The sequence below is a fragment of the Mustelus asterias genome, unplaced genomic scaffold, assembly GCF_964213995.1.
Source record: "Mustelus asterias unplaced genomic scaffold, sMusAst1.hap1.1 HAP1_SCAFFOLD_1418, whole genome shotgun sequence".
Taxonomy (NCBI): domain Eukaryota; kingdom Metazoa; phylum Chordata; class Chondrichthyes; order Carcharhiniformes; family Triakidae; genus Mustelus; species Mustelus asterias.
The window spans coordinates 72-23,574 of NW_027591363.1; the positions used below are offsets into that span (position 1 = coordinate 72).

A 23,503-nucleotide genomic window follows, 5' to 3' on the forward strand; every position below is an offset into this window, starting at 1 on the left:
TGAGACGTCACACCCCCTCCCCCCCCCCGCCCCCACCAGGGGATGATAAGTCACACCCCCTCCCCCCCCCCCCCCAGGGGATGATAAGTCACACCACCTCCCCGCCTCCCCCCCAGGGGATGATAAGTCACACCACCCCCCCCCCAGGGGATGATAAGACACACCCCCTCCCCCTGACCAGGGGATGATAAGTCACACCCCCTCCCCCCCCCCCCCCCGACCAGGGATGATAAGTTCTCACCCCCTCCCCCCCCCCCCCCCCCCGACCAGGGGATGATAAGTCCACACCCCCTCCCCCCCCCCCCCCCCGACCAGGGGACGATAAGTCACACCCCCTCCCCCCACCCCCCCTCCAGGGGATGATAAGTCACACCACCTCCCCCACTCCGACCAGAGGATGAGCGGCAGAGCGGCTCTCTCCGCTCTCTTCTTTTTGTTCGCGCCCGGGCGCGTTCTGTCAGGTTTTTCCGAACTGCACATGCGCGGTTCGGAGCTCCTATCGTTCCGGCGGCGCTAAGCCCCGCCCCACTGGACTGGCAGCTGAAGAAAGCGTATGGGCGCACTGGGGCGTGGCCTCCGGGCCCGGATCAGTTTGACGCCCGCACCCGGCACATTGAGCCCGATTTTACCATTTCGAGACTAAGTGCCGGGTGCAGGCGTCAAACTGATCCGGGCTCGGAGGCCACGCCCCAGTGCGCCCATACGCTTTCTTCCACCGCCAGTCCAGGAGGGATCGGCCGCAGACAGGCAGCGGAACCCCCCCCCCCCCCAGAGGATGAGATGTCACACCCCCCCTCCCAAGAGGGTGACGTGGGCCCGCCCCTCTCCTCATCCCACCCCCCCCCCCTCCCCCCCCACCAGAGTTCCAACTTGGCCCACTCCCCCCTCCTCCGGCAGACGCCAGCGGACCTGTGTGAAGCCCGGTCACTTCAGCCTTGGCTCGAAGTCAGTGTCCAGGAACGTGCTGCAGGCTGTCGAAGGACTGAAGGTGAGCGGGAAGGATGGTGGAGGGAGACCACGATCGAGGTAGGTTAGGGGTGTGCTCTGCCGGGGGGGCCTGCCTCCCAGAGGGGTCCAATCCCCGGGGGGGGGCGGGGGGGTGGTCTGCCGGGGTGGTTAGAGGGGGTGTCGCGAAGGGTGGGCCTCGGCGATTCCCCTGCCGAATAAAAGTACAAGTTGGACTTTTATTTATCAGGTCGGTAAAGGCGCGGACGCGAATTGGGCTGAACGCTGGTAAAGGGGGAGTTGATGGTAAAGTTGGGCGCGCGCTTCATTAAGTCGATTTAAATGCATGCAAATGCATTTAAATCGTCGCGCCGGCCGATTTGGGCGCACACCGGAACGGCGCCCGAATCGGCCGCTGGTAAAGGCGCGATCCACTGGGAATCGGGTGCGAATTGCGGCATAGGCCCGACGCCCAACTTTACCGCCATTTCGCACCCGTTTTCAGGCGTGAAGCTTTGGTAAAATTGGGCCCATTGTCTTTTTCTAAACTACCAAAACATGGCTAAGGAAATGAGCCTTTGAATGCAGAGTGAATTTTAAATTAAGATCAACACCTTCCCCAGCTCATTGTCTCCAACTGAAGTCTTTCTGTCAGCTTAATGCACTTGCTGAGTAGATATGAATGATATGACAGATGCAGAGTAAATACACTGAGTGTTTTCTCTCTGACTCGCATACTGGCTGCCTCTCCACTTTAAAAGACATAACTTTTATCTCAATTACATTTTAGAAATTTGTCCCCCTTTCAATTTCATTTGCAAAAAGCAATTGGACAGAAACTGCTGGAAGCTGAAGGAAAATATTCCAATCGTAGCCCTGATTATAAAGGGAATCGTTCATCTCTGGGAAATTAGGCATTCCAACGATTGCTAAAACTGCACAACCTAAATTCAGCATCCCCCTCAGAGGATGAATATCAAACCAGAGGCCAGGCTTTGTAAGAGGTTGAGATTGTCAAGCTAAACATTTCAAGAAGAAACTGACCATGTAATGAACAAATGTAATCTTATTATTGTGAATTTTCTGAAATATTTTGATTGTGTTTAAAACGCTTATTTTGGGACATTGAAAATTTCAGTTCCTGAGATAGCAGAGAATTTCAGACAGTATTTTCAGTGTCTTGTCTGCACTCGGGGAGATTCTGTGCAGTGATGTGTTTACAGAACCAAAGCTTGTGAGAATTCTGCGCCTCGGAATCGATAATGGAAAAGAGTTTACATAGAAAGCTAATCTTTCATCAGAACACTGATCTGAAACTTTAGTTTTATTTCTCTCTTCTGCTGCCTAACTGGCTGAATATTTCCATCGTTTTCTGTTTGGATTTCAGATTCCCAGCATTTCCCTGCTCTCGCAAGGTCCCCCCTTTTCAAGATTCCAAGAACATTCCTGTTTCTACCCTATTGCACTCATTTTATCAGTAAGGCAGCCAAGGTGATTAAGAAGGCATATGGCACGCTTGCCTTCATCAGCCAGGTCATTGAGTACAGGAGTCGGGAAGTCATGTTGCAGCTATATAAAACCTTGGTTAGGCTGCACTTGGAGTATTGCGTGCAGTTCTGGTCACCACACTACCAGAAGGGCATGGAAGCTTTAGAGAGAGAGCAAAGAAAGTTCACCAGGATGTTGCCTGGTCTCGAGGGTGTTGGCTATGAGGAGATGTTGAATAAACTAGGATTGTTTTCACTGGAAAGACGGAGGCTGAGGGGAGACCTGATAGAGGTCGACAAAATTGTGAGAGGCACAGACAGGGTGGATAGTCAAGGGTGGAAGTGTCAATTACAAGGGGGCACAGGCTCAAGGCGAGAGGGGGAAGGTTTAAGGGAGATGTGCGGGGAAATTTTTCACGCAGAGGGGGGTGGGTGCCTGGAACGCGCTGCCAGAGGAGGTGGTGGAAGCAGGCACATTAGCAACATTTAAGAGGCATCTGGATGGGTCCATGAATAGGCAGGGAATAGAGGGATACGGACCGAGTAAGAGCAGAAGGTTTTTTAAAAAAGTTTAATTAGTGCATCATGATCGGCGCAGGCTTGGGGGGACGAAGGGCCTGTTCCTGTGCTGTACTTTTCTCGGTCTTTGTTCTAGCACTTCAGTTAAAGCAACCCTGAGCATTCAAAACTCAAGGGAATACTTTTGAATGGACCTACCATATATTAAGATGACCTTTCTCTACACCCCAGCTGTGACTGTAACACAATATTCTGCACCCTCTCCTTTCCTTCTCCCCTTTGTACTCTATGAATGGTATGCTTTGTCTGTATAGTGCGCAAGAAACAATACTTTTCACTGTATCCCAATACAATAATAAATCAAATCAAAAAGACTCTGCAACCTGCCCTCAGAATAACTCTGCACCATGTGGTGTTCTTGGGCTATCTGAAGTTGTAACAAAATGGCTGATGTTGCAAGCAGACATATTCCATACCTGAAAGTGAGTCCTGATTTGCTCTTGAGGTTCCGTAGTAAGTCAAGCTGGTTGAGTGGAGGAATCAGCCTGCAGCAACAGCACACACAAGCAACCATGTTGGTTTGAACAAAAGACACATCGACAACCAGCACTTAAGCTAACAGATTGCAGCTAAACTCTCTCTCTCAGCTGGCTCTGTGACATATCTCTGCCTTTGCAGAACATCAGCTTTCAGTTGTTAGGGAAGGAATTCAAAACTCATCGGTTTGAGAATTTGATAACCAGTTAAAGAAAAACCTAGAAATAAAGTGAAATGAGCCGTCAGATTGTTGTTAAAACCCAACTGGTTCCAACTGGTTCACGAAAGCCCTTTCAGAAAGGAAATGTTCCATCCTTACCCAGTCCGGGTCTTTGTGATTCCGGTCCCAGACCATCGTGGCTAGCTTTTAACCTTAATTTATCAAAATGCCAGCTCAAGAGGGCAGCTCACTACCACCTCTTCAAAGGGGCACCTGGAGATGGGTGATGACCATCAGTCTTCCCAGCAATGGCCGCCGCCTCAGAATAAATTTTTAATGAAGCAAGTATGAAAGGAATGCAAGAAAATCAATGCTGTGTTTGGTTAAAAAAGTACAACTGTTAAGCTTTTCACTTTATTTTGTCTTGATTAGCACAAGACACTTACGCTTCAAAACAGGACAGAGACAAGAAATTTCTGGGTGCCACCCAGTGAGTTGAAAAGGTTCTATGTTAAATAAAAAGCCTTAATAAACTATATAAATATATATAAAGCTCAATGTGACACTTATCTATGAAGGTGGGAGGACACAACAATAAGGTTGTTAATTCAGCATGCAGCATCCCTGGGTTACTGGAAAGGGGCATTGGGCAGAACATTATCCATGGCAGTGATCCCCGCACCTTGAGAGATGTGTGATAATACAACAATCGGCCAATTAACAGCCATCGTCTGGGCTTTCAGCCAATGGGGTTTCTTCAACATGTGCTGCTTGCCCAATTGGCCATGGAGGGAGGGACATCCGGGCATCCAGCTGGCAGGGTGTGTCCTGAGAGGCCATTTTTAAAATTCATTTCTGAGACATGGGTGTCGCTAACTGGCCAAGGTTTATTGCCCATCCCTAGTTGCCCATGAGAAGGTGGTGGTGAGCTGCCTTCTTGAATCGCTGCAATCCATTTATTTAAATAACATTTATTTAAAGGGACCCCAGGCACCAGGGATAAATGTTCTCTCAAAGGGGAGAAGTTCCTGGCGCTGTCTGTAAGTATCTGGAAGTATTGACACGGGTGAGTGCCAATTTATCTTCACTCGTGTATGTTTTTACTGATGGGAAAATTTCAGGAACTTAAGCAGGCAAGAAAAAAAACAAATGCATTTCCAGCAGAACCCAGAGGTTTCTGGGCAGGTAGAGAGCATCAGGCTGTTAATTCTCAAATGGACAAGAGGAAAGAGAGAGGTAATGGCCAGGACAAAACGATGACCTCAAGGTTCGATGGATGATTCGCTGTGAGGCCTCCCCCGTGCTGTAAGTGCCAGCCGGGCGATCCACATGCCAGCTGACAGGAGGAGAACAGCTCGCAGGCTGAACAAAGCAGCTTGGTCAGAGGTCACAGCGGGAATTAACTGCCTTAGGGTCATCGAGAGAACCTGGATATATCTCAATGACCTCGTACAATCTTCTAGTGTGAGTGAGGCTCTATTATGGAGAAGAACATTCATCGAGGATGTGGAAAGCCTCCTCATCCTATCTTGGGCAAGTCACACTACCAATGAAGAAAGCCGAGTAAGGTCTGACCAAGATCAGGAAGAGACAGTGAGAGTTTCAAGAGCACATGATAAGGAATCATGATTTACAAATCTGGTGTTGAGGGGAATAATCAATTGTAAAAGGGATCGAGGTAGACAAAGAACAATCTTTCTAAAGGACCTTGCAAATGAACCACAAACGAAAATGATCCAAGAATGAGATTAACATGGAGGCCATAGGCAGAAGCACCCTCTTAGGGCAGAGTACCGAAAGAGAGAGAATAATAGATGGAGATGGATTCCACGAGTGTTCTCATTTGAGTGTGTAAAATTATAAACCAGGAGAGTAACAGATTTGGATGGGAGTTGTTGAAAGAGGGGATGATGATGGAGGGAGAAGGAGGAAACAGTGGACAAGATGAGAAGGTGTTTCAATGGACAGCTTTACTGGAATCTCCGGAAGATTAGAGTCGCCCTTATTCCACACCCATCCAGATGTTCCCCGGCAGGGCCTTGCACATCTGGCCATGCTGGTGACCCCCTTCACTTCCTCTATTCGCTCATCAGACCAATGGATGGTCTCTCTTGACTCCTCTCTCAATATGGGATCCTCTCTCTGGAGGGGCAGGTGTGGAGGGCACAGCAAACAAACATTACCCTGTCGAAGGAGCACGCTGGAAAAATCCTCCAGATCCATCCAGGCATCTGAAACTTACTCTGAGGAAACCAATCACCTGCTCAATGATGGCCCTGCTTGTGTCATGGAGGCGGGGTTTGCTGGTCATGTGATGAAAATTCCAGGAATATGTCCAAAGAATGGTCTTCTCTTTAACTCAAAGAATGTGGTTTATAAATTTTCAAAGTTTATTTATTAGTCACAAGAGGCTTACATTAACACTGCAATGAAGTTACTGTGAAATTTCCCTAGTCGCCACACTCCGGCGCCTATTCGGGTCAATGCGCCCTAACCAGCACGTCTTTCAGAATGCGGAAGGAAACCGGAGCACCCGGAGGAAACCCACGTAAACACGGGGAGAATGTGCAGACTCCGCACAGACAGTGACCCAAGTCAGGAATCGAACTCGCGTCCCTGGTGCTGTGAAACAGCAGCGCTAACCACTGTGCCACCGTGCCGCCCATTCACCGTGAGCCATTCTGATCTCTCTCCACCAGCTCCCACTGTTGGGTTTGGCTCAGTGAAACTGCCAAACATTTTCTTTCCTCCAAACGGTGTTTCGGTGTCATGATATCATCTGGCTGCAGCTTCCCGCAGTAAATCAGGACCCCACCCAGTTTTGGATAGAGCCTACGGTGAAGGATGGTGGGATCACATCAAGAACATAAAGATGTGAGAAACATCCCACATTGAGGGATTGAGGTTAATAAGGAGGAGGTGTTAGCAATTCTGGAAAGTGTGAAAATAGATAAGTCCCCTGGGCCGGATGGGATTTATCCCAGGATTCTCTGGGAGGCTAGGGAGGAGATTGCAGAGCCTTTGGCTTTGATCTTTATGTCGTCATTGTCTACAGGAATAGTGCCAGAAGACTGGAGGATAGCAAATGTTGTCCCCTTGTTCAAGAAGGGAAGTAGGGACAACCCTGGTAATTATAGACCGGTGAGCCTTACTTCTGTTGTGGGCAAAGTTTTGGAAAGGATTCTAAGAGATAGGATTTATAATCATCTAGAAAGGAATAATTCTAGAAAGGATGAGGGTGTAGAAGGATGGGTTAGTAAATTTGCAGATGACACTAAAGTCGGTGGAGTTGTGGACAGTGCGGAAGGTTGTTGCAGGTTACAGAGGGACATAGATAAGCTGCAGTGCTGGGCTGAGAGGTGGCAAATGGAGTTTAATACGGAAAAATATGAGGTGATTCACTTTGGAAGGAGTAACAGGATTACAGAGTACTGGGCTAATGGTAAGATACTTGGTAGTGTGGATGAAGAGAGAGATCTCGGTGTCCATGTGCATAGATCCCTGAAAGTTGGCACCCAGGTTGATAGGGTTGTTAAGAAGGCATACGGAGTGTTAGCTTTTATTGGTAGAGGGATTGAGTTTCGGAGCCAGGAGGTCATGTTGCAGCTGTACAAAACTCTGGTGCAGCCGCACTTGGAGTATTGTGTACAGGTCTGGTCACCGCATTATAGGAAGGATGTGGAAGCATTGGAAAAGGTGCAGGGGAGATTTACCAGGATGTTGCCTGGTATGGTGGGAAGGTCTTATGAGGAAAGGCTGAGGACTTGAGGTTGTTTTCGTTAGAGAGAAGAAGGTTAAGAGGTGACTTAATAGAGGCATATAAGATGATCAGAGGATTAGATAGGGTGGATAGTGAGAGCCTTTTACCTCGGATGGTGATGGCTAGCACAAGGGGACATAGCTTTAAATTGAGGGGTGATAGATATCGGACAGATGTCAGAGGTAGGTTCTTCACTCAGAGAGTAGTAAGGACATGGAATGCCCTGCCTGCAGCAGTAGTGGACTCGCCAACATTAAGGGCATTTAAATGATCATTGAATAAACATATGGATGATATTGGAATAGTGTAGGTTAGATGGGCTTTAGATTGGTTTCACTGGTCGGCGCAACATCGAGGGCCGAAGGGCCTGTACTGCACTGTAATGTTCTATGTTCTAACAAGGCAAACAGCAAGTCATTCAGCCCCACTTAATCAGATCTTGGTGATTCATCTCAACTCTAAGCTCCTGCGCTATTCCCAGATCCCGATTCTCTTTTAGTGCCCAAAGATCTATCTATCAATTTCATAGAATCATCATGAAGAAAGAAGCTATTCAGCCCATGAAGTCTGCACCGACTCTCTGATAGAGTATCTTACCCAGGCCCTCTCCGCCACCCTATCCCGTAACGGCACACATTTCCCATGGCCAATCCACCTAACCTGCACATCTTTGGGAGGAAACCGGAGCAACCGGAGGAAACCCACGCAGTCACAGGGAGAACGTGCAGACCCAAACCGGGAATCGAACCCAGGTCCCAGGCGCTGTTATGAAGTTGCATATATAAGGTTAAAAATGTGGCGTTTGACAAATGTAAATATTGAAAAGAAATGCTGAAACCAAAAGAAGAAATCATATCGCGGCGTCTCTTTAAAAAAAGCAGATGTCTTTGTGCTTGGGTTTTTAAATTGCAGAGAGCAAGCTGCAGAAACAGCTTTCAAAACATTGGTGTCAAAACTTAGCAGTCAGTATTCATAGCAAAGCAGGCTTTTGAATTGGACCAATGAGTTTAAAGCAGGTACGCAGAGGCACAGGACCAATGGAATTCAAATGTGAGGTTTGTTAACAGCCTCAAGTCACTCAGATCGCAGGAATGCTGTGAAGTAATTCCAGGTATATAAACCTGGATAAGAGGGAATAATGGTTAGTGTAAGCTTGCCAACTCTTTAGTCGGAAGGAGGGAGAGGCAAGGGTCTCATATCGAATCCTGCAGTTTTTATATATATATATCTTCAGAAAATCACCAGCTAAAGAGAAAGAAATACCAACTCAGAAAGTGTTCCAGACGGAAGCATCAAAAGAAAGTTCATTCTTCCAACAGACGCCTGGTGTTATATTATTTAAGAGTGACTATATTCTATAAGGATTTATTTTATTATTTCTGAATGAGTCTTGTAATATTCGAACAGTATTCTATTGGGATTTTATTCAGTTTGTTAATTGTTTTAATAAGGTTGTCACCAATTTTAAAATAAAGACCTGTTAATTGTTCACGATAGAGAGTGTCAGATCCTGCTTTAATTTACCAACACCAGTAGCTTCCTATTGCCTCACGCACTTTCGTACAAGGTTACGAGGCAAGGTATATCTCTTTGGATGGTTCCAAAATTGCGCAGAGGATCACATCACCTCCGCGTCGTAGCAGCGCTGTGAGGCAGCAGTGTTAACCACTTTGATATACTCAGCAACAATACCACAACCCTCTGGGGTGGAGAATTCTAAACAACCGCTGCCATTTGAGTGAAAGCAAATTCTCATCTCAGTTCGAAATGGCCGAGATGGTGACCCCCAGGTTCTCCGTTCCCCTGTCAGGCAAAACCCCTGAACGCCCTGCCAGGCTGGGGCTGGGGACAGGAAGCGATGAAAATCACCACGTTTATGCGTTGACATTGTTGTAGAGGAGATTCTGTGTTCTCCGGCAAAAGAGATTTTTCTCCCAAAAGCCACACACACACACACGGCACAGCGACACAGACACACACAATATACCTGCTTGTCCAAGTGCCACTTATCACAAAGCCTCACGCAGGCAATCCACGTTTCTATGGAAACACATACCTGCATGACAACGGCACTGACACTACAGTGAAGAGATGGAGCAAAAACAAACTTGTGTGGAACTGAACTAAAATGGAAGGAAATAAAAGAAATTTGAAATTAAATCAATAAATTAAATTAAATTATAAAAACCAAATCTGTTCTTGATGTTGGGGACGGGGAGGAATTGTCTCCACACTTACCTATACATTGGAACGGTCAATGTCTGTTCAAAGCATTGCCACGTGGCATGCAGGTCCGATCGATTCAGACTGGTTGAGTAATATCGCCAGGATGCCTGGATAAGGGGAAACATAAAGGTCAGATTATTCTTCAGACGTATCCGAATTTGACAGTTTTGGTTTCTAATTTCTTCCTTGGTGAAGCCGCTGCCTTGGTTCCAGCCAATTCTGCTGTTGAGCTGCTGCCAAACCAGCGCCCGAGAAATGTCCTGTTCAAACTGGGAGTTCCGATTCCCTCTCAGCGAGGCCACAGCTTCAACAATCCGACTATCAAAGCGCTCTTTCCGAGGGACAGGAGGTTCAGCATTCAAAACTGGCTCTCCAACCTTGGTGTGCCATGTGGATTCCACCAGTGCGAATTCTCAATGAGAGTGGGGTCATTCTCCAGGCCCCCTGGCACAATCCCGCACAGGCCGGGCTCTCTCGCCAGAGGCGCCTGAATGGGATTTGTGGCGGGGAGATCTCGCTTTGTGATTCTCCCCTCACCCCCGCGCAGCTGGCGATGTAATCCTAGCCAGGGCGGGAACTCGATTAGAATACACTAACCATGATTTAAAAATATTCAAAATCCGGCTTTGAGCCGGATTCTCTGGGAAAGCGAAATGCTCCCACTCACTGGCGAGGGGGAAATCACCACTCAACCCCAAAAACAGAGCAGATGTGATGATCCCGCCAGGGGTTCGGAGGCCATTGCAGCCCTGGGTGGTCAGAGATATGGCTGGACAGCAGCCTGGCACTCCCCACCCCGGCACACTGGCACTGCCAAGGGGCAGGGCCTGGAGGGGCAGGACCTCTGGCGACCCCTATAGTGGGATGTTGTTCATGTGAGGGGGATGCTGATACCGACGTGGGGGGGAGGGGCCTTGACACCGGCGTTGGTGGTGGGGGGGGGGGTCCCTGATAGTGCTGTTGGGAAGGGTGAGGAGGGGCCACTGGTATCAGCATTGGGGGAGGGTGGGGACGCCGGAGGGGGCTCTAATACTGGCATTGGGTTGGGGGAGGTGGGGGGGGCATGGCTGATGCCAGACATTGAGAGGGACAGTCTTGATGGTGGAGATTGCGGGGATGGTGGGGAGGGTGGGGTCGGGTTGGCGGTGGTGGGGCGGGGGGGTGGGGGAGGCGGGAGTCAGGCTTTTTGTAACCTCAGTTTGAGATGCCCGTGCCCGATCTGAGGACAAGGCCTTGCTGGTGTCTTTGGGCCACACCCCTCTCATTCACGGTGCGAATCACACCCCCACCCTTCAGAATAATGACTCAGTGGGGGAGGGTTGCGGTTGGGAACACGGTGATTGACCCGGTGGGAATCGCACCGTGTGTCGCACCGAGGGACAACACTTGGCCATTATTTTGGAGAATTCCTCCTGTTATTTCCTGATGCAGATACTGATCCCCTCCTGCCCGGTGCCCTTTCACCTTTCCCCAGTAACCATGGAGACCGGTCTGCGTTACCTGGATGAGTCCAGCCGCAGGATTCCGCCGTTTCTCAAAGTGTTTCTGACGATGTTGCTCCTGAACTTTCAGAGCAAAACCAGAGCCGAGAATTCCCTGGAAATCAGAAGACAGGAACATCAGAAAAACCGCTTGCATGGTCTCCAATTTCAACAGCACACCTGATAGGTTCAGTGAGAGCATTAAGGGAACAGGAGCTGAGGAGGGTAGATGGAGTTGAGATACAGGTCCGGCATAGTCTCGCTGAATGGTGGAAGAGACTTTTAAAATGTTTATTTATTAGTGTCACAAGTTGGCTTACATTAACATTGCAATGAAGTTACTGTGAAAATCCCCTAGTCGCCACACTCCGGCACCTGTTCGGGTACACTGAGGGAGAATTTAGCACGGCCAAAGCACCTAACCAGCACATCTTTCTGTCTGTGGGAGGAAATTGGAGCACCCGGAGAAAACCCACAAAGACACGGGGAGAATGTGCAAACTCCACACAGACAGTGCCCCAAGAGAACTGAACCCGGGTCCCAGGCGTTGTGAGGCAGCAGTGCTAACCACTGTGCCACCGTGCTGACTTAATGGGCTGAATGGCCTCATCCTGTTCCTACATTTCAGTGGCCTCTCAGTTCAGCAAGTGCAGAGCTGTAGCTCGGAGCTAACGACAAAGGCCCAAAAGAAAGGACTCTACCATTGAGGATTGGTGGCTGAAGTGAGCTCTGTGGCCAAGATGTCCAGTGAAGCTCAGAGGCAGAGTCTGTGCGGGCTCTCGAGATAGGCTTGTCAACCGAGTCAAAGTTCATCTGAACGAGAGGTGGATAAAAGCAAATCACTGCGGATGCTGGAATCTGAAACCAAAAGAGAAAACGCTGGAAAATCTCGGCAGGTCTGGCAGCTTCTGGAAGGAGAGAAAAGAGCTGATGTTTCGAGTCCGGATGACCCTTTGTCAGGCAGTTAGGTGGACAGCAGTGGCTTTTCTCCCAGTCAGAGCATCGTGGAAGATGACGTTTTGCCCACCAAAGCTGTTGGCCGATCAGAGGCCAGAACCTCTGCACTCATCAACACAACAGAGAAGGATCACCTGGACTCGAAACGTCAGCTCTTTTCTCTCCTTATAGATGCTGCCAGACTTGCTGAGATTTTCCAGCGTTTTCTCCTTTGGTTAACGAGAGGTAATTGTTTTGAAAGACAGAAGATCCTTGACAGGGTGGATGCTGAAAGGATGTTTCCCCTTGTGGAAGAGACTGGAACCAGAGGACACAATTTAAAAATGAGGGGTCCCTCATTTAAGGCAGAGATGAGGAGAATTTCTTTCTCCCCCTCAGAGGAGCGGGAATGTGTTGAACCTTCTTCCACAGAGAGCGGTGGAGGCCGGGCCAATAGAATTTTAAGGCAGAGGTAGATAGATTCTTGACTAACAAGGGAGTCAAAGGTTATCAGCGACAGCTGGAATGTGGAGTTGAGGCCACAATCAGACCAGCCGTGATCCTATAGAATGGTGCAGCTCGGGGGGCCGAATGGCCTACTCTGCTAGAATTTGTACGTTTGTTTCGATGTCCATATTTTAATAAGGAAGTGTAGACTGGCATAGGTGCAGAATAAGCCTCGGAGACATCACCAACCACTCACCCCATGCCTCTACCATGCTGCTTCTGTTGTCATCTCATTAATCTCGTTGGCTAGAGATTGGGGAAAAACAAAGTTCTAGAACTGAAAAGCACGATGACCTGTCATGATACCCACCCAGTGCTGGTAATTCAATGTCCCAAATTCTAATTTTGGTGAGTCAAAGTCCTAAAAAAGATTACATTTTAATTCCATATTTTTAAGTCTGAATGTGCGTGTGACTCACTCAGCCAGGCTTACCCCTGACAGTCAAACCTAATCAAAAACAATTACATCATAGAGTTCCCAAAATGTTAGACAATCAATCCCATCCACAGTCTTCCCACTCATCCCCTCGAACTAATGACACTGACACCGATCAGGCTGTTCAATGATCACGATCTCTCCTTCCACTTTTTCTATAATACTTTTCTTCATTCATTCCTTTTCCTATCCCTCCTTTAAACTGTTTCCCTCTCGGCTCCGTGCCGGGATTTTGACCCAGTGACAATGAAAGAGAATCCATTATAAGTGTATACATGACACGGAGGGGAACTCAGAGGTCACAGGGCTCCCCAGGTCTCCGCTGCCCTTGTCCTTCTAGATGGAGGAGGTCGGGATCTGGCTGTGGGAGGGGGTGGGAGGTTAGGATCCAGTTGATTTCAGGCACCCCTCCACCCACCGTGTACTTACCGCTGGCAGTGCAAAGAAAGAGACCCCGATGAGAGTAAAGGTTGCGGCCAGGAGTCGCCCATTCCAGGTGATTGGAAACTTGTCGCCGTATCCAATGGTCGTCAGGGTGATCTGTGGAGAAAAACTAACGTCATAAAAGTGTCCAATGAAGCTGTTGAATTAGCGTAAAAATCCCAACCGTTTGTCTGATGCCCTTTAGGGAAGGAAAGCTCCCGCCTCATTACCCAATCTTTGTGACTCCAGTCTCACACCAAAATGGATGAATGGTCAAGCAAGCTACTCAGTTGTGTCAAACCAGAAAGAAAGCCACGACCTACCCAGGGCAACAAGTACTGGCATTTCCAGAAACACTCACACCCCAAGAATAAACTAACGAAGGAGGTTCAGGGAAAGGACCACAGCTCATCGAAAAGAACATTTCTGAGGTGGTATCTGAGCAAGGAGATGGAGCTGGCAAAGTGGACATAGCTGGAAGCGGGTGCTGGGAGTGTAGGAGCTAAACTGTTAGCTGCTATTCTCTCCTCAATCAGCAAATTTAATTTGGACTCATACATCTTAGACTGAACAACGCCTAAACTGTGCCAACTTCTGTCAGACAGTGATGTTCAGGCACTCAACATGGGCAGTGATTTTCTGAATTAGTTTTACAATTGAGGAGACTCACTCACTGCCCAGTACCACCAACCCAGCACCGTCCGCACAAAGCCCACTGACCAGAGTCCACTGACCAAGGCCCACTAACCAGGACTCACTGACCAGAACTCACTGACCGGGACTCACTGACCAGAACTCATTGACCAGGACCCACTGACCAAGACTCACTGACCAGAGCTCACTGACCGGGACCCACTGACTAGAGTCCACTGACCGGGACCCACTGACCGGAACCCACTGACCGCGACCCACTGACCGGGACCCACTGACCGGGACCCACTGACCGGGATCCACTGACCGGGATCCACTGACCAGGATCCACTGACTGGGACCCAGTGACCAGAACTCATTGACTGGGACTCAGTGACCAGTACCGTCCACCCAGGAACATTCAGTGAATATTGATGGAGGTTCAGAACCTTGAGCCCCGTATTTGACAGAATGAAGCCACTCACCAAACCCCACCAAAGGGCATCCGCGTACGTTGCAAACTCTTTATTGTCATCTTTCTCCGCGAGGTAGACCAGGAAGGAGGCGAGAATGAGGCAGAGAAATCCGATGTACCAGGCAGTAATCAGCTCCTGAAAGGCAGTGGGCACAGCGAGGAGATAGAGGGAGTGAGAGAGGGTAGAAACAAGACAAACGGCTGGAACTGTGAAGTGAGAATCAAGGAGGTAAGACATGAGACATGGAGAGAGAAAAAAAGACTGGCATTTATAAAGCAACTTTCACAATCTCAGACTGCCCCAAAACGCCACAAAGCCAATTCAGCATTTCATGAAGGGTAGTAACTGCCGTGATGTAGGAAACAAGGCAAACAATTTGTGCACAGCAAACTCCCACAAACAGCGGTAAATGACTAAATGATCTGTCTTTATCATGAGCAATTGATCATTGACCCCGGGATCGATGTGAGAATATTCCTTCTCTTCATCAAACCAGTTTCGAGGAATCTCTCACATTCCTCGTAGAGAAACCAAGAGAAAACAGCTCAAACTGTGCTGCCCAATAATGTCCAAGTTCGTCAGCCTGAATTTTGGATTGAATTCTCTGGAGTGGGACTTATAACTGGTGGCAGTGTTACTATGTGAGGGAAAGGTTTGGGGGGGGGGGGGGGGGGGGGAGAGAGGGCCGGGGGGGGGGGGGGGGGGGGGGGGGACACCAGATATGCGCCCTCCTGCTGAACTCTTGCTGGAAAGTGCCTCTTTAAGGACAGGACTTCCAAAGTCAAATAGCCCATACTGCACAGGAACAAAGGATTGTTCCCTGGCCAAGTTCATGGACATTCGCAACCAACACTAACACCTGATTTTAATCGACTTTCACGTACACACAGTTAAAAATCTGAGGAAGAGATTGGCCAGAATTTTCCGGTCGCCCGCCAGCAAGTAACTGGAATCCTCATTGACAGCGGCAGGACTGGAAGATCCCGCCACCGGCCAATGGCAGGCCACCTCCCCCACCGTGAAACACACTGCGGGGAGCATGGAAAATCCCACCCATGGAGTTCGACAGGAGGAAATTCACCGGGGAGGAACCAAAGCAAAGGTTGTCCTCTTCAGCTGAATGCTTCCTCTAGGTTGGGCTGAAATTTCAGGCGGGCGCAGGATCAGATGTTGGGACCAGGTGTAGATTCCGACCCAGGTGGCATCCGAGCCCTGCCCCTCCGTGCAGGGGCAGAAGGGCCAATCAGGATGCCTGAGATTTTAGACAGACAGGAGCCTCCCTGGCAGAGGTTGGAGTTGCTGGTGTGCGTGGGGACCCAGTGAGGCCACCGTCATACCGGCAAACACAGCTGGCAGGAGGGGGAGAGCAACCCGCCATGAGAACACTACCTCCAGTGAGCTGGCAGGTTCTGCTCACCGCTGGCAGCCCCAACAGAAAGATGGTCAGCACGATGGCACAGTGGTTAGCACTCCTGCCTCACAGCACCAGGGACCCGGGTTCGATTCCCGGCTTGGGTCACTGTCTGTGTGGAGTTTGCACATTCTCCCCGTGTCTGCGTGGGTTTCCTCCGGGTGCTCCGGTTTCCTCCCACACTCCAAAGATGTGCGGGTTAGGTTGGTTGGCTGTGCTAAATTGCCCCTTAGTATGAGGGGGATTAGCTAGTGTTATGGGGATAGGGTCTGGGTGGGATTGTGGTCGGTGCAGACTCGATGGGCCGAATGGCCTCCTTCTGCACTGTAGGATTCTATGATCCCGTCTCCATCAGAAAATGGGCCCGATTTGGGCCTTACAGGGTGTAATCTACTGCCCACCCAGTTGGAGTGGGCTGCTGACTGTCCTCCCCACCCATCCCAGGCCACGAGGTAGGATTGCAATGGTGAACCCTTCCAACGTGGCTCCCTCCAGCCTCACCCTTTCCAGCTCCCTCTCCATGAGGGCAGGGAATAATCTGACCTGTTAACCGTGTGTCCCTCTCTCCACAGACGCTGCCAAGTCACTTCCCAACATTTGTCGGCCTTTTTCACCCAGTTTTAAGAGGCACCCAGCGACCTGCCGCTTTTCTCTTTCTGAGCAGGTCAGAATGAAGGGAACCCTGTGCACAGTCTCCATGTCTAAGGAAGCAACATTCTTGCATTGAAGCCAGAGTAGCAGAGGTTCAATAGACTGGTCCCTGGGATCAGAGGGTTGATGTATGATGACAGGCTGAGTTAATTGGGTCCACGTTTGCCAGCGTTTAGAAGAACGAAAGGCGATCTCATTGAAACCTACAAGATTGTGAAGGGGTTTGACAGGACAGACACTGAGAGATTGTTTCCCCTGGCTGGGGAATCTAGGACATGGGGTCACAGTCTCAGGATAAGGAGAGACTCATTTCGGACTGAGATGAGAGGAAGATTCTTCACTTGGTCGTGAATCTTTGGAATTCTCTCCCTCAGTGGATTCTCAGTCACTGGGTGTATCTGTGACTGAGAATGGCAGATTCTTCATCTACCAGGAAATGAAAAGATACGAGAGGCAGGCGGGGATATGGAGTTAAGAGAGAAGGTCAGGTTTGAGGGGCTGAATGGTTCCCACCCATTCCCGTTTCCTACATTCTTATTCCCAAATCCTGCCTACAGCTCCTCTCTCTCAGTTACCTTGCTGTGTGCGTAGACCACCGATCCCAGCAGCTTCCAGGTCCCTCCCCTCCGATCCATGCGAATCATTCGTAAGATCTGCAGAAACCTTAAACTCCTCAGAGCCGATGTGGCGAAGACATTTCCCTGTGTCCCTGCGGCAAGGACAGCAATCGAGGCGACAAGAACCATGACGTCTGGACAGAGAAAGTCATTTCAGACAAAGTTACCATCCTGAACTGAGATCAACTTCCAATTCCAAAGTTTAGTCTTTCTGTCAGGTATTCCCCTGTTCTCCTGATTCCTGACTGATCCCCTTCTCCGACACCAGGACTCCATTCCATATATGGTTTAAACTGGGAAAGGTTGAGGCTCACACTGCTGGTAACTACAGTCGGGATGGGGGGACATTATGAAGAGACATTCTGAGCAGGGTGAAGTTAACACCTGAGTTTGGGCTTTAAATGTTGCAGCTTGTGGAGCAAGGGGTAAGTGCGGTAAGCTGGCAGCTTCTGGAGAGGAATGTGATTAGGGTTAGGGTGGTGTGCTTGTTTAACCAGGGCCCTTGTCGGACAGGTTAGCTTAGTTGGAGCTTCATAAAATAGGAGCAGATACTGAAAGCAGGATTCACCCGAAGAAAAGAGAAAGAGAGAGAGAGAGAGCCAGAGAGACACAGAGACAGAGAGAGACAGAGACACAGAGGCAGACACGGTGACAGAGAGACAGAGAGAGACAAAGACAGAGAGAGACAAGCTGTGAGAGAGAGAGAGCCAGAGAGACACAGAGACAGAAAGACAGAGAGAGACAAGCTGTGAGAGAGAGAGAGACAGAGAGACACAGAGACAGAAAGACAGAGAGAGACAAGCTGTGAGTGAGAGAGACAAGCAGAGAGACAGAGAGGCAGAGACAGAGTGGGATTTACTGTCTAACCTATCACGTGTTTCATGGTGGGGGGGACACGGCCACCATTGGCCAGCAGTGGGATCTCCTGGTCCTGCCATTGTGAGCAGGATTTCCCGTTGAATGGACCCCTCGACACTGTGAAACCCAGAGAGGGGGCATGCCGTCGGCAGGATTGGAAAATCCCACAGTGCAAATGGCTGGAAAATCCAGCCACAGAGAGAGAGGGAGTGAGAGACAGACAAGGACTGCCCCCAGATTTATAGTGAGAAAAGCAGCACGTATCCCTCCAGCTGCAGCACCGAGTTTTCTCTCCAGATTCTCCGGCACTCGGTGCACAGAGAGTCTTGGGGTGTGGTTTACACCGTCACTCGGGGATGGTGGGGGGGTGGGGGGGGGGGTCAGGATCTGACAGTGCTGGCAAGGCTGGCTCCACAGTGATCGGGGTGCCAGCTTTGAAGGGTGCCCCAATCTATGCTAAAAATAAATTTGCCCCAAACCCCGCCCTCGAAGACGTGGAGAAGCGCCCCACCAGCCTCCCCCCACCACCCCCCCCCCAACCCCCACCCACCCCTCCCCACCCCCACCCCATGGGGAGAGAAATTACTGGCATCACACCTCAGGACAATGCTTCCCTCAGAGAAGGTGCCAGGGTGCACCCTGGAGTCTAACCCCAACCTCCCCCCACCACCCCACAAACCTCCCCCCACCACCCCACAAACCTCCCCCCACCACCCCACAAACCTCCCCCCACCACCCCACAACAGGTAGCGTGGATACTAAGGTTCTCATTTCGGCAGCCCCCAGGGGTTGTAAGGGCTGCCCCTTCTGAGCGGGGGCTGGGGGCTCGGCCTGGGATCTTCCTGTGCGGCTCAGCAGCCATCATGTGGCAGCAGACGGTGGGTGTGGTTAAGAATGAAGCAGCTTCCTCCAGAGGAAAGGGATATTTGTCCCCACCCACTCACCGATCACACAGAACGGTTTCCGTGCAAACTTCAGTCTGCCCCTCCATCCCCGGTATCGACAGCAGCAACCTGCAGACCAGATCCGTACTATATACTCCACACCAAACACCACGATCGTCACTATTTCCTGCGGGAGAGAGAGAGAGGAAGCAGGAGTACAACAACTCTCAGATCACACTGAATCCAGCAGTTGAAATCTGGGCTTCCAAATGGCCACAGAAGCTTGGATAGACCAGACTAGAGCAATGTACCGTTCTGCCCTCCATATTCTAGAAAGAATATCAAAATACTAAAGGTACTGTAAAGAGCAAATTTACAAGGAGGATACCAGGTTTGAGACGTTATTACCATCAGAACACATCAGGGTGGCACAGTGGTTAGCGCTGCCGCCTCACAGCGCCAGGGACCCCGGGTTCGATTCCTGGCTTGGGTCACTGTCTGTGTGGAGTCTGCAGGTTCTCCCCGTGTCTGCGTGGGTTTCCTCCGGGTGCTCCGGTTTCTTCCCACAGTCTGAAAGACGTGCTGGTTAGGGTGCATTGGCCGTGCTAAATTCTCCCTCAGTGTACCCGAACAGGCACCGGAGTGTGGCAACTAGGGGAATTTCACAGTAACTTCATTGCAGTGTTAATGTACACCTTGCGTGTGACTAATAAATAAACTTTAACTTTATCTCCTTTGAGGTGAGGTACCGGAACTGAGCACAGTTACTCCAGATGGGATTTGAACAAGATCCTGTACAACTCCAACAACAACTTTGCATTTATATAGTACTTTAGTGCAGTAAAAAGTTCCAAGATGTCTTACAGGAGCATAGCAGGCAAGATTCACTGACATTATCAACATCCTGCGGCTTATCATTGACCAGAAATTGAACTGGACCCAGCCATATAAATACTGTGGCTACCAGAGCAGGTTAAAGACTTGGAATTGTGCGGTGAGTAACTCACCTTCTGACTCCCCTAAGCCTGCCCACCATCTACAAGGCACAAGTCAGGAGTGTGATGGAATACTTCCCACTTGCCTGGATGGGTGCAGCTCCAACAACACTCAAGAAGCTCGACGCCACCCAGGACAAAGCAGGCCGCTTGATTGCTACCCCTTCCACAAACATTCAATCCCTCCACCACCAAGGAACAGTAACAGTCATGTATGCCATCTACAAGATGCACTGCAGGACAGCACCTTCCAAACCCACAATCACTTGCACTGAAAAGGACAAGGGCAGCAGATACCTGGGAACACCACCACCAAGTCCTCACCATCTTGACTTGGAAATATATTGCCGTTCCTTCACTGTCGCTGGGTCAGAATCCTGGAATTCACTCGCTAATAGCACTGCGGATGTATCTGCACCTCAGGTTCAAGAAGGCAGTTCATTACCACCTTCTCAAGGGCAACGAGGGGTGAGCAAAAAATCCCCATGAAACCATTGTCGATTGTCGGAAAAACCCATCTAGTTCACTAATGTCCTTTAGGGAAGGAAATCTGCCGTCCTTACCCGGTCTGGCCTACATGTGACTCCAGAGCCACAGCAATGTGGTTGACTCTTAAATGCCCTCTGAAAGGGCAATAAATGCTGACCCAGCCAGTGACACCCACATCCCATGAATGAATTAAAAAACCTCGAAGATTCCAACAGTTTTTTTGATTGCTTTTTCGATCTGAAGGATGGGTGATTCACGTGGATCCACAAGATGTGTTTGTAGAGACAGACGGGGTTGTGAGATAGGGTGAGAGGAAGGGAAGGTGCTACCTGTCTATAAAAAACACTTCCATTCTGCTGCTGGGGTCTCCTGTGCTATCTGATTGCAGCAGGTAGCTACCTCACCTACCATCTGAGTCTAAACAGACCTGCCCTCGGTTAGCTGGTATTGTGGGCAATGGGTACAGGGAAATGACTTACCAGAATATACAGTGCCCCTTCTGAGCTCTTTTCATATTCCTTGATTGTGGAGAAGACTGACAACACCAGACAGGAGAAGACCAGTAAAAAACTGCAAAATACAAGTCGGGAGATTGAAACAAAAATTACTAATTCATCGGAAATAACATGTAAATAAACATAATCTACAGCAGGTAACCATGAGGCAACATCTTGCACCGAATTATCATCAAACTCCTAAAATCAACCGAGGGTTTGGAGTCCGTGCCTGAGGCCAGTCATCAGGTGTCAGTACGCTATTCCACCGTGACATGCATCATCATTAAATTTGTCTGCCAACACCTCAAGTTTATAATTCGCATTCTTGCTTTCAAATCCAAACCAAATGTCTCACTCTTCCCTATCTTTGCAATCTCCTCCGGCCCCTGATAACGCCCTCAGATCTCACCATTCCTCCAATTTCAGCTTCTGATTTTAATTGTTAAAGTTTATTTATTAGTCACAAGTAGGCTTACATTAACACTGCAATGAAGTCACTGTGAAAATCCCCTAGTCACCACATTCCGGCGCCTGTTCGGGTACAGAGGGAGAATTTAACACAGCCAATGCACCCTAACCAGCATATCTTTGGACTGTGGGAGGAAACCGGAGCACCCGGAGGAAACCCACGCAGACACGGGGAGAACGTGCAAACTCCACACAGACAGTGACCCAAGCCAGGAATTGAACCCGGGTCCCTGGCACTGTGAGGCAGCAGTGCTAACCACTGTGACACCGTGCTGCCATATATAATGTTCTACCATTAGCGGCTGTGCCTTCAACTTCCTACGCCCAGAGTTCCAAAATTCCCTCCCTAGTCCCATTGGCTTTTCTTCCTCTCTTTATTCCTCAATACCGATCTCTCCGAGCGAGCTCTCAGGCGCTTGTCAGGTTGGTTGTAGCCAGCCGCTTGCTCTGACTGGAGAGTACCTAGGCTTCTAGTGACAGAATACAACCAGTTCAGAGAAATGGAGTAAAGGGCTGGAGTGTAGGGACGCAGTTGTTGTGCTGCAGTTGTATAAAACCCTAGTTAGACCGCACTTAGAGCACTGTGAGCAGATATGGGCACCACACCTTAGGAAGGATGTTTTGACCCTGGAGGGAGTTCAACACAGGTTTACAAGAATGATACCTGGACTTCAGGGGTTAAGTTACGGGAGAGATTAGACAAGTTAGGCCTTTATTCTCTCAAATTCAGAAGGTTGAGGGGTGATCTGATAGAGTCTGCAAAATATTTACCGGGAAGGACAGGGTGGAAAAAGATAAACCGTTTCCACTGTTTGAAGGTTCTAGAACCAGGGGCCATATTCTAAACATTAGGACCAAGCCGTTGAGGAGAGATGGTAGACCCAAAGGCGGCTTTTCCTACCGTCCCGTAAAGCCAAAAAAAAAGAAGGGGTGGCTCTCACAAGCCCACAGAGCCATGCCCAAAAGCTTTTAAAGGGCTCCCCTTTACAAAAAATTGAAAATACCTTTCACCACCGGGCACCCCCCCACCCATGGAAAACCTCTCCATAGACAACCCCCTGCCCTCTGCCTCCGGCCCCATGGAACATCCATTGATGGGACGGCACGTTGGCACAGTGATTAGCACTGCTGCTTCAAAGCGCCATGGACCCGGGGTTCGATTCCTGACTTGGGTCACAGTCTGTGTGGAGTTTGCACGTTCTCCCCATGTCTGCGTGGGTTTCCTCCGGATGCTCCGGTTTCCTCCCACAGTCTGAAAGACGTGCTGGTGAGGTGGATTGACCCAAACAGGTGCCAGCGTGTGGGCAACTAGGGGAATTTCACAGTAACTTCATTGCGGTGTTAATGTAAGCCTTACTTGTGACTAATAAATAAACTTTAACACTCCTCCCTACAGAACACCTCTCACCCCCATGCCCAGGCATCACCCTCTCCCACCTGTGTGCCTCCAGAAGGTTCTGCTGACCAGCTGCACGCCGTGCCGCGGGGCACCTGTTGTCACTCATGTTGGTGTGGTTGGGGGGATGGGGGGGGCGCTATCGGGCGTAAAAACCGGGTAGTTACATTATTCAAATGGGGAATGCTGGGATACCTGTCACGTCACTGGCGGCGGATGGGGACAATCGGAACGGGAATTCCTGTTGGTGCGAACCACGTTATGGGACACCAGTGGGATTTCCTAATCCTGCCGTCAATACCAGCCCCCAAAAAAACAGGAGGGCAAAATCCCCCCCAGCATCTGGTCATTATCAAACTGCTGTTTGGGTGGGAACTTCTTGTGTGTTAATTGGCTGCAACATTTCCTACTTTACAGCGATTGCACGTTGAAGTTTCTAATTGGCTGACATCGCTTTGGAACAAGTGAAATCATGAAAGGTGCGACGGAAATGGAGGCCTTTGCTTTTTAAATCAAAATTAAAATAATAACTCTATTAAAATACCATGTTTTTCAATCCTCCATTTGGAACTGTGTGACTCAGTTCTTTATCTGTCCAATCCAGTTCCTGTTGGCTTCTCGGCTTTCTGACGTGGCCAATGCCAAGGCTACATTGCTTTATTCCTTTTTCACCACAACCTCAGACACTTCTCTGCTTTTCAATCACCGGCTCCC

The 23,503-nt window shown here is 49.5% G+C and overlaps 1 protein-coding gene across 1 annotated transcript; it reads right to left on the reverse strand.

Moving 5' to 3' along the window:
- Positions 1-3,427: 3,427 nt before the first annotated feature.
- On the reverse strand, positions 3,428-22,898 carry LOC144488258 (potassium voltage-gated channel subfamily KQT member 2-like; the record flags this gene model as incomplete). Its single annotated transcript, XM_078206294.1, has 11 exons — positions 22,831-22,898; positions 21,782-21,863; positions 21,335-21,354; positions 20,908-20,998; positions 19,005-19,131; positions 17,161-17,336; positions 14,533-14,658; positions 13,424-13,534; positions 11,135-11,230; positions 9,647-9,741; positions 3,428-3,496 (listed from the first exon to the last, which is right to left on the reverse strand). Coding segments are annotated over exons 1-11 (1,061 nt in total), but the record flags the coding sequence as incomplete, so codon positions are not given.
- Between the last annotated feature and the right edge of the window lie 605 nt (positions 22,899-23,503).